Genomic DNA, 11,622 nt, shown 5'->3' with positions numbered 1-11,622 from the left:
TGGAAGATGATTCGGTGAAGAACTATTTCTGCAACTGTGAGCGTGTTAACTCCCACTTTGACACAGGATGATCGCTGACATCGAGGTTATTGTTTATGCGAGCTTTCTGTTTCAAAAGAGCTGCTGAGTCCTCCACATGAAAACATTGACTGGGTTTAAGACATTTTGCAGAGGCGAGCAGACATTTCCGATGGTCCTTTTGCAGAAATCTCCGAACCTCGGAACTTGCAGTCGGGGAATTGCGGATCGAGTGCGCAGGCGCGGAGAGGAGCCTGCTCGGCCAGGAGACTGCGCATGCGCTCGGGGGCGAAAGGCTCCGGAGGGTCGGCGGCAGGTAGGAGCGGGGGTCGGGGCGGCGGTGTCACCGGGATCGGGCCCCGCGGTCCGAGGAAGGTCCGAGCTGTTCGGAACGCGCAGTACCTCTACACTCCGGGACTGTCCACCTCTTCACCTCCCGCTCTCCCCATAATCGGCTCCCGGGCCCCGGGGAATGTCTGGCTGATAAACAGAGTTGCTGGCGCCATTTCTGCCATGTGTCCGTCTCCCCGGGACCGGAATGGGTGGACGGGTTTCCGGGTTCCGGGGCAATGTTGGCTGCTATCCCCAGCGCTTTGTCCGCCAATCCGCAGACCGGGGGAATGGGAGCCGATCCATCGCAAAGTTCAAAGTTAAATTTATCAAAGTGCCACCATATACAACCCTGAGATCCTTTTTACTGCGGGCATGGCCAGCGATCTATAGAATAGTAACTGTAAACAGGATCCGTGAAAGAGCAAGAGGATTGAAGACAATAAACTGTTGAAATGCAAATATAATAACAATAAATGTGGAGTATGAAGTAACAAGGTAGAGAGTCTGCAAAGTGAGCCCATTGGTTGTGGGAACATCCTGAGGGAGCACGACCTGAGGAGCTCTGGTGATAGGTGCTGCTTTCGTAGGAGCGGATCCCAGTCACCATGCAGGCAGGAGCTGATGTGATTGAAAAGACTCAAGCACAATGGATGTAGGAGCACCTGGGCAATAGTCTTTGAGACAGGTCACCGGTATGAGTGAAGCCTGCTTGAAGTGGGTGGGTATCTCACACTGCCAGAGCGAGAGGTTGGTGATATCTTTGAAAACACCAGCCTGTTTCTCAGCACAGGTCTTCAGTACGGCCAGGTTCTCCACCTGGACCAGGTGCTTTCCTTGGATTCGCTCTCCTGAAGTCTGCCCGCACGTCACCTTCAGATACTGAGAGCAAAAGGATCGTTTGGAGGTGAGGAGGTACGCGATGTTCTGGCCGTCAAAGCGAGCGTCTGAGGCATTGAGCTCATCCAGAAGGGCTGTTCCCTGTATTACTTGGTTCAAGTCTGTATGGCATTCCAACCCTTCCACAACCGTCGAGCATCCCTCGTTGATTCCAGTCTAGTGCGGAATCTCCAGTCCACTCGGAGACCATACCTGCATCACTTATAATATTCCCGATCACCAGACTTGAATGCCTCTGATCTGCCTCTCAACAAATTCTAGGTTTCATGGCTCGTCCAGGGTTCCTGATTGGGGAAGACCCTGAATGATTTCGTGCAGATGCACTCAACCACTGCGGTTCTAATTAAGTCGGTTACAACCACGGTGTATTTACTCAGATCCACAGATGAGTGCTTGAACACGGCACAGTCCACTGGTCCAAAGCAATCCTGTAACCTTTCCTTCACCTCCTGCAACCACCTCTTTGATGTGTGTTTAGCTCACTGCGCTACTCTCCCTACACCCATGACTCTGGTTATGCTTAGTTCAAATGGCATCTGTAAATTTGCTATTGATAACAACCTTTGTTGGCTGAATCTCAGCTGGTGACAGGAGGACGTACAGGAGCAAAATAGACAGACAGACAGACGGACATACTTTATTGATCCCGAGGGAAATTGGGTTTCGTTGCAGCCGCACCATCCAAGAATAGTGTAGAAATATAGCAATATAAAACCATAAATAATTAAATATTGATAATGTTAATCATGCCAAGTGGAAATGAGCCCGGGACCAGCCTATTGGGTCAGGGTGTCTGACACTCCGAGGGAGGAGTTGTAAAGTTTGATGGCCACAGGCAGGAATGACTTCCCATGACGCTCAGTGTTACATCTCGGTGGAATGAGTCTCTGGCTGAATGTACTCCTGTGCCTAACCAGTACATTATGGAGTGGATGGGAGTCATTGTCCAAGATGGCATGCAACTTGGACAGCATCCTCTTTTCAGACACCACCGTCAGTGAGTCCAGTTCCATCCCCACAACATCACTGGCCTTACGAATGAGTTTGTTGATCCTGTTGGTGTCTGCTACCCTCAGCCTGCTGCCCCAGCACACAACAGCAAACATGATCGCACTGGCCACTACAGCCTCAGAACATCCTCAGCATCATCCGGCAGATATTAAAGGACCTCAGTCTCCTCAGGAAATAGAGACGGCTCTGACCCTTCTTGTAGACAGCCTCAGTGTTCTTTGACCAGTCCAGTTTATTGTCCATTCGTATCCCCAGGTATCTGTAATCCTCCACCATGTCCACACGGACCCTCTGGATGGAAACAGGGGTCACCGGTGCCTTAGCCCTCCTCAGGTCCACCACCAGCTGCTTAGTCTTTTTCACATTAAGCTGCAGATGATTCTGCTCGCACCATGTGACAAAATTTCCTACCGTAGCCCTGTGCTCAGCCTCATCTCCCTTGCTGATGCATCCAACTATGGCAGAGTCATCAGAAAACTTCATCAAAACAGTCATCAAAAGACCAGCTTGTTGAGTGATATCACAGCAACAACCTTGCACTCAATGTCATTAAGATCAAAGAACCGATTGTGGACTTCAGGAAGGGTAAGACGAGGGAACATGAACCAATCATCATAGAGGGATCAGAAGTGGAGAGAGTGAGCAATTTCAAGTTCCTGGGTGTCAAGATCTCTGAGGACCAAACCTGGTCCCAACATATGGATGCAGTTGTAAAGAAGGCAAGGCAGTGGCTATATTTCATTAGGAGTTTGAGGAGAATTGGTCTGTCAGCTAAAACCCCTCCGCAAATGGACTATGGGGTGCCTTCTGACTGGCTGCGTCACCAGATGGTATGGTGGGGAGTGCTACTACACAGGATCAGAGTAGGTCACAGAAACTTGTAAATTTAGTCAGCTGCACCGTGCGTACTAGCCTCCATAATACGCAAGACATCTTCAAGCAACACTGCTCTCGGGAGGCAGCGTCCATGATTAAGAATCTCCATCACCCAGGGCATGAACTCTTCACACTGTTACCACCAGGAAGACTGAAGGCACACACTCAGCAATTCAGGAACACTTTCTTCCCCTCTGCCATACAATTCCCAAATGGACATTGAACCCGTGAACACCACCTCACTACTTTTAATTTTTGTTTGTTGCACTACCCTTATTTTAGCTTAACCATATAATAGACATATATAAACCTAATGTTTCTTTGTTCTCTGTAGTTACGGTATTTATCAGGACATTTATTGTACAGCTTCCATAAAGTTGACAAATTTCACAACACATGCCAGTGATATTAATTCTTACTCTGATTCCAATTCTACTGCTGTTAACTCTTTCAGCAATCAATGTCACCCCTCCCCCCTCCCAGTTTCACCTTTCACCTGCCCCCTTGTACTTCTTCCTCCCCTCCTCCCACCTTCTTATACTGACTTACTCCCCCTTCCTTTCCAGTCCTACTGAAGTGTCTGAACGGGAACTGCCTACTGTTTACTCTTTTCCATTGATGTCCCCTGGCCTGCTCAGTTCCTCCATCTTGTGTGTGTGTGGCAGAGTCCTACAAATATTATGTGCTCCTGGTAGGCCAGTGCAACATGGCCAGAACTTTAACGTTCTACTGATGGAGAGAGACAAACTGAGCTCAGTGACAATTGAAGGCAGGCAGAAATGTCTCATCGGAAATGCTGTCCTTCACTCATTGATGTCTTTTCTAAATCTTTTCACAGGACAGAAAATGCACAGGATTTGTGTTCGGCAATCTCAAGCACAACAATTCGATCTGCTGTATCGGCCATCACCTGAGCACCGTTTGTCTGTGAGTGTGGTGGAAGCGAAGCCGAAGAAGACAGCACACCAGTCGCAGCGAGTAGAATCCGAACCCGTGGGGGAGAGGCCGTTCGCTTGCTCTATGAGATTTGGATAAACCCACCTGGAGTGAAACCTGGTAAAGCACCCAGTTATTGACGAAGAAGACAGATATTTCCTTTGTAGCACCAGTGTATCAGTTGTTGACCCTCAGTGAAATCCAGTGGAACCGGGGTGCTGAGAACACAATAGATCGGATCACTGGAGATCAGCTCTTCATTGACTGTGCGAGGATTCACCACATCTGACATCTGATTTTATGAATTGACAGCAGGGAGATATCATTCACTTGCTCTTAATGTGGAAAGGGATCCTCTCAGTCAGCCCACCCACAGAAACACCAGTGAGTTCACACTGGGCAAGGGCCACTCACCTGCTCTCTGTCTGGGGGGGGGGTATGTTCAGACATCCAGGTACAACAGTGAGTTCATACCATAGTTAAACAGTTCACCTGTTCTAACTGGAATGTGATTCATACTGTCATCCACGCTGAGGCCACATCAAACGTTTCTCACCGATGAGAGGCTGTTTGGATGAAGAGGTTCACTTTCTCAGTCCACCCGCGGAGCAATCCGTGAGTTTTGTGTGCAGAGATCTCACTGATCTCACATGATGAGTCAGTCGGGGGAGAGACCGTTCACCTGCCCCGATTGTGGCAAGGGATTCACCCAGTCCAGCCACCTACACACACACCAGTCAGTCCACACTGGAGAGAGACCGTTCGCCTGCTCAGATTGTGGGAAGGAATTCACTCAGTTGTCCAACCTGCAGAAACACCAGCGAGTTCACACCGGAGAGAGGCCGTTCACCTGCTCCGAATGTGGGAAGGGATTCATTCAGTCATCCCACCTACAGACACACCAGTCTGTTCACACTGGGGAGAGACCGTTCACCTGCTCAGACTGTGGGAAGCGATTCACGCAGTCATCTAATCTGCAGAAACACCAGCGAGTTCACACTGGGGAGAGGCCGTTCACCTGCTCCGAATGTGGGAAAAAATTTAGTAACTCATCCAGCCTGATGGACCACCAGCGAGTTCACTCTGGGGAGAAGCCGTTCACTTGCTCTGAATGTGGGAAGGGATTCACTCAATTATCTAATCTGCGAGCCCACCGGCGGGTTCACACCGGGGAGAGACCGTTCACCTGCTCCGATTGTGGGAAGGGATTCAATTATTCGTCCAACCTGATGAACCATCAGCGGGTTCACTCCGGGGAGAGGCCATTCACCTGCTCTGAATGTGGGAAGGGGTTCACTCAATTATCTCACCTGCAGGCACACCAGCGAGTTCACACTGGGGAGAGACCGTTCATCTGCTCAGACTGTGGGAAGAGGTTCAGTAACTCATCCAACTTGATAATGCACCAACGTGTGCACACAGAGGAGAGGCCATTTTCCTGCTCTGAATGTGGGAAGGGATTCATTAATTCAGGCCAGCTAGAGACACACCAGTCAGTTCACACTGGGAAGAGACTGTTTGGCTGCTCTGAATGTGGGAAGAGATTCACTCAGTTATCCAATCTGCAGAAACACCAGCGAGTTCACACTGGGGAGAGACCATTCACCTGCTCTGAATGTGGGAAGAAATTCAGTAACTCATCCAACCTGATGATGCATCAACGTGTTCACACTGGGGAGAGGCCGTTCACTTGCTCTGAATGTGGGAAGGGATTCACTCAATTATCTAATTTGCAAGCCCACCAGCGAGTTCACACTGGGGAGAGACCATTCACCTGCTCTGAATGTGGGAAGAACTTCAATAACTCCTCCAATCTGATGAAGCACCAGCGAGTTCACTCTGGGGAGAGACCGTTCACCTGCTCTGAATGTGGGAAGGGATTCACTCGATTATCTCATCTGCAAGCACACCAACGTATTCACACCGGCGAGAGACCGTTCACCTGCTCTGAATGTGGGAAGACATTCACTAACTCATCGACTGTAGTGAGGCACCAGCGGGTTCACTCTGGGGAGAGGCCATTCACCTGTTTTGAATGTGGGAAGGGATTCCCTCAATTAATTAATCTGAAAGCACACCAGCGGGTTCATAACAGGGAGAGACCGTTCGCCTGCTCTGAATGTGGGAAGGGATTCATTCAATTATCTGATCTGAAAGCACACCAGCGGGTTCATAACAGGGAGAGACCGTTCGCCTGCTCTGAATGTGGGAAGAGTTTTACTCAGTTAGGCAACCTGCAGAAACACCAATGCGTACACACGGGAGAGACTGGTCACCTCTGAATGTGGGGAAGGATTCATTCAGTCAGTCAAGTCACTTACAGACACACCAGTCAGTTCATTCTGGGGAGAGACTGTTCTGCTCAGACAGTGGGAAGAAATTCAGTAATTCATCCACTCCATTGAGACACCAAGTTAACTCTAGGGAGTTGCTGTTCGCCTGCTGTGAAGGTGGGAAGGGATTCACTCAGTTATCTCACCTGCAAGCCCACCAGCGAGTTCACTCTGGGGGGAGATCTGCTCTGAATGTGGGAAGTGAATGAGTCAATCATCCAGCCTTGTGATCCTCTCTGTGTACACATGCTGGATGTTTAGCCAACACACTGGCTGAATGCAGAGGCAAGTTCAGCAGCGACAATTCAGGTTAGACTGCTATTATTGCCCCTGCTCGTCCCACCCAGTTCTGCACCCTGGTCAGTGGACATGGGAGGAGTTGCTTCCTCTGACATTGACCTTTAATGGTTCTGGAGTTTAATATTCTGGATCTATGACAAATAAACCAGTTTTGAAATTATTTTGGGAATTAAGTAAATGCACAACAGAACCAGTATTAAATAGTGTGTCAACTCAGCCCAGTTGGACCCAGACAGTGTTTCTATTCCACCACAGAGCGTTTATATCTATCCCTGCTCTTCACCTCCCTGTGGCGATGGATTCCAAATTGACACCACTCTGTGAGTGAAGAGCTTTCTCTTGAATATCCTACTTCAAGGAAATTCACCGGGAGACTTTCTACACACTGATGAGGACAAGGTCAGTGCAATTATATCTGAGATAATCCCCGTGGAATACTTGGAATGTTCCCCAGGGCTCAGGTATCCTCTCAGAGTCCAAAGATTATACCGGTTAGTAGGTTAATTGATCATTGAAAATTGTCCTGTGATTCGGTCAGGGTCAATTGGGTTTGTTGGGGTGACGTGGCTCAAAGATCGACAAGAGCCTACACTGCATTGTTTCACTAAATAAAATCTCTGGGCTGAGGTAGAATGACGTTGGTTATTAAACTCCTTACCTGCTCTTTTCAGCGTAATGGGTCATTTTCCAGATTTACCAAGGGCCGTGTGTCACACAGCTGGGTTGTTACAATGCTCCACTGCCCTCTGAAGCCTGAAAGCAGTCCGGGGAATCATTGATTGGATGTTCAATTGAGCAGGGTCGGAAACCAGAGACGGGTCAGTAGGGGGCAGGGTTTGGAACTCTGGACACACATATATCAGATTTATTCAGGCATCAGAGCTGGGAGGGGCCTTTCAGCTGCTTTAAATGAATGAAGGGAATTCCTCAGTCATCCCACCTGCTGAAATACCACTAAATTCACACAGGGGAGGCAGTTAAGTAACATTGAATTTTTAACCCCCACATTTGGTGAGTTTAGCTGCAAGTTCGTTGGTGAGTGTTGGTGTCAGATTGCTGCTCTGCGTCACACGTGGAACAGAATGTTGGTCTCTGGGCAGAGGATGGGTTTGGTTTGTTGACATTGGATTTAATTTGACTGGAGTTTAATATTTTGAATCTGTGATGAATAAACCAGTTCAATTGTAATTCTTGTGTTTCAGATCCTTCCTGACTCTGCTGCAAACTCAGTGCATGGTAGAGAGGGTATTCCGCCCCTCTGGTTCTTCCTGTCCCACCACTCTGTAGTGATGTTCTTGTCTCTCTCTCTGTTCCCCTTCAGTCCATCCCTGCCGCTCCCCTCAGTCTTTCCCTGTAGTGATGTTCTTGTCTCTCTCTCTCTCTCTCTCTGTTCCCCTTCAATCCATCCCTGCCGCTCCCCTCAGTCTGTCCCTGTAGTGATGTTCTTGTCTCTCTCTCTCTGTTCCCCTTCAGTCCATCCCTGCCGCTCCCCTCAGTCTGTCCCTGTAGTGATGTTCTTGTCTCTCTCTCTCTCTCTCTCTCTGTTCCCCTTCAATCCATCCCTGCCGCTCCCCTCAGTCTGTCCCTGTAGTGATGTTCTTGTCTCTCTCTCTCTGTTCCCCTTCAGTCCATCCCTGCCGCTCCCCTCAGTCTGTCCCTGTAGTGATGTTCTTGTCTCTCTCTCTGTTCCCCTTCAATCCATCCCTGCCGCTCCCCTCAGTCTGTCCCTGTCGTGACGGTCACCGCTCTGGGTGAAGTGACGTCACCGATCACCTGGTCTCCCACAACTTGCACTCGCTCTTCCTTCAAACTTTATTTACTCGTGAACCGGGACTACAGTCCGGCCCCCGTCACCGAACTGTTCTGAAACTTCAGCTCAGAGTTGTCAGTTTTATATCGATATTGACCAACTAAAACCTTGTGCTTTAAATCCCTTATTTGGTTACATAGAATACCAATCATGATACATTTTTATAGATTGGTAATCACCAGCAAAATTACATAATAGGTGCTCCTTCAGTTCTTTTTAATCTGTTGGAAAGTGGCAAGGTAGTTTTTGTCAGAGTTGCTCATTCAGGTAGAGTCTTGGTTTTAGTTACAGTTATTGTCTGATGGAAAGTGTGTGCATCTCCTTTCTCCTGCTTTGGTCTGCTCCGTGGTTACAAAACGAGTATTTCCTCCAAGCACCTTGCTCACTTTAGCTGCAGGCTATCTTAACGGCTGCCACAGATGTTTCCCTTGTTTTTCCTGCAGAGCTCTGATGTTCCCCTTATCCTTAATCGTCACTGCTGAAGGGGTATGCAGTGGGGAATTTAGCACTTATTTCCAGTTCAGTGGTAATTTATTTCTCCATGTGAAGGGGCAATAATTTCCTAAATCTAAATGAAGATAAAACTGAAATACCTTTAGTTGGTCCCAAAGCCAAAAGAGATAAACTTCTTGATGAACTTGGGAACTTGGCTCCCCCTGTAAAATCAGAATTAAAAAGCCTGGGTGCTAACCTTGATTCAGGTTTGAATTTAAAATCCCACATCTAGAAAGTGGCCAGAGCAATTAAGAGATACTGCAAAGGCACGTGTGACAAGATGACCCAGGCGAGATAGACTGCTGCTTGGTCAGGACCCAAGAGCTGGAGTATACGAGACTAGAATCGGGGCACGATACGAGACTGGAAGAGAGACGGGCTTCTAAACTGGACGCTAGATGAGAACCCAAAGTTGAGCTGATGATTGAGCACCGATCCATAGTTCAGCTGCTCTTTAAATATTAAAATCCTGTTGGCAAAACATGACAGCAAACAGTGGGGTGGGGCGGAATCATTAAAGCCCCAGCTATCCATATTCCGGAGAGTCAGAGCGTCTGAACCCCGGATGCTGGCACATCGGGTGCTTGTTGCGTAATTATGTTGTAAAATTAATTCACGCCTTTATTGCCTTCCAAAGCAATCTATTGACAAATTTCAATTCATTTAAACCACCACTGCTGGACGTTTAACTGAAACCAAAATGAGGGAGCATATGGCTCCCATCCTGACCACTCCCCACTGGCTGCCCGTATCTTGTAGAGTTAATTTTAAAGTTCTCCGACTTGTTTTTAAAGCTCTCAACGTGGGACCTGACTATTTCACAGATGTTTCATTTCATTTCATAATCTTGCTCGAGCTCTCAGGTCTTCCGCTGCTCCTTTAAATTTGACCAATCTCCCTCAAAAACTAATTGCCACCCTCCCCTTGATCTCAGCCCTCTCCCTCTCCCACATCCCTCTTTCCATCCTCCCCCTCCATTCCTCGCTCCCTCACCTTGCCCCCGCTACCCTTATCCCTCTCTCCACTTGACCGACCAATTCCTCATCCCCTGACACTCCTCACCCTCTCAATCACCTCTTACCTCCCCCTCACCCTCCACCCATCCCTACCTCCCTCCACCTGCCTTTTCCATTCCTCCCCCCGCCCTGCTCTTGAAACATTCCCCCATTCTCCGTCCTTCCCAATGTCCCCTGTTACCCTCTTCCCCAGCCCTTCTCTCGTATCCATTCAACTCCCCACTTACCCTTCCTTCCTCCCTCCTTCCAACTCGCACCGGCTTACTCACCCTCTCCACAATCCGTCCCTCTCACTTTTTTCACACCCTCTTTACCTCCCCCTCCCCTCTCTGCCCCACTCTCCCTTGTGCCTCCCGCCCCTCCATCCTACCATTCCTGCTCACAACCTCACCCCTCATTCCCTCTCCCTGTCCATCATTCTCCATTCACCCTCATTCCACCCCACCCTACACCACTGTCCCCTTCTACCTCCCTCTCTCTTAACCATTTGCTCTCTCTCTCTCTCTCTCTCTTACTCAATTCCCTCTCTCACTCCATCCCCTCTCGCCTTTGCTCTTTCCCACTCTCCATCCTGTTCCTCTCCACCCCACCCCCTCCCTCCCTCCACCACTCTCTTTCTTCCACCGTCCCCCTTCCCTCCCATCCCTCACTCCATCCATCCCACTACATACTTTCTTGCACCACTTTGCCCCTCCTCCTTCCCACCCCACCCCCATGCTTCCCTCATCCCCTCCCTCCCCCAGCCTCTCCGTATCCATCAATCCTTTCTTCACACTGTCTCCCACCTACCACCCTTCCCTGGCACACCACTCCCATTCCAACCCCTTCCCCGCATCACTGGGACCCACTCTGCCCCTCCAATACTCGTCTCTGTGAGGCAATATTGCCCCCCCCCAAATATTTGACACCCTCTTCAGCTCTCCTTCCCAAGCTTAGCCCCCCCCCCCCCCCGACACTGGCTCGGAGAGCCTCAATCCCTGCCTTTCTATCGTTCGCCTCTGGATCCCCTTCCCCACCACCCATCGTCCTTCCCCAGCTCTGCACACCCCTGTGAATAAAACAGGTCAGAGGAGCAGAATTAGGCCACTTGGACTATCGAATCTCTTCTGCCGTTCGATGATGGCTGATTTGTTTTCCCTCTCAGCCACTTTCTCCTGGCTTCTCCCTTAATAGTCAAGGACCGATCAACCTCTGCTTTAAACAAGTTGGTCTCCAGGGCGGCTTGTGGGAATGGACCCAGAGATCAGTTCATTAGGTACCTAATAAAGTGGTCACTGAAGACGTGTTCATGGCCTCCGTCTCCTTTCGCCCATCCAGTTCGAAGTTTGACATGTTAAGCGTTTGAAGATGCTCATCTGCACACCACTGTGACAACGCGTGGTTATAGACAACAGACAATAGACAATAGGTGCAGAAGTAGACCATTCGGCCCCTCGAGTCTACACTGCCATTCTGAGATCATGGCTGATCATTCACTATCAATACCCAGTCCCTGCCTTGTCCCCATATCCCTTGATTCCCCTATCCATCAGATATCTATCTAGCTCCTTCTTGAAAGCATCCAGAGAATTGGCCTCCACCGTCTTCCGAGGCAGTG

The 11,622-nt window shown here is 49.3% G+C and overlaps 1 protein-coding gene across 1 annotated transcript; it reads left to right on the top strand.

The window, feature by feature from the left end:
• Nucleotides 1–265: 265 nt before the first annotated feature.
• On the top strand, nt 266–7,892 carry LOC132381597 (zinc finger protein 420-like). The gene is made up of 2 exons (XM_059951099.1): nt 266–334; nt 3,974–7,892. The coding sequence occupies exon 2, from the start codon at nt 4,722–4,724 to the stop codon at nt 6,351–6,353; it is 1,632 nt and encodes a 543-aa protein (XP_059807082.1). The 5' UTR covers nt 266–334; nt 3,974–4,721; the 3' UTR covers nt 6,354–7,892.
• Nucleotides 7,893–11,622: the final 3,730 nt, after the last annotated feature.

Source organism: Hypanus sabinus, chromosome 26, assembly GCF_030144855.1.
Source record: "Hypanus sabinus isolate sHypSab1 chromosome 26, sHypSab1.hap1, whole genome shotgun sequence".
Taxonomy (NCBI): Eukaryota; Metazoa; Chordata; class Chondrichthyes; order Myliobatiformes; family Dasyatidae; genus Hypanus; species Hypanus sabinus.
This window is presented reverse-complemented; position numbering and strand designations above follow the sequence as displayed.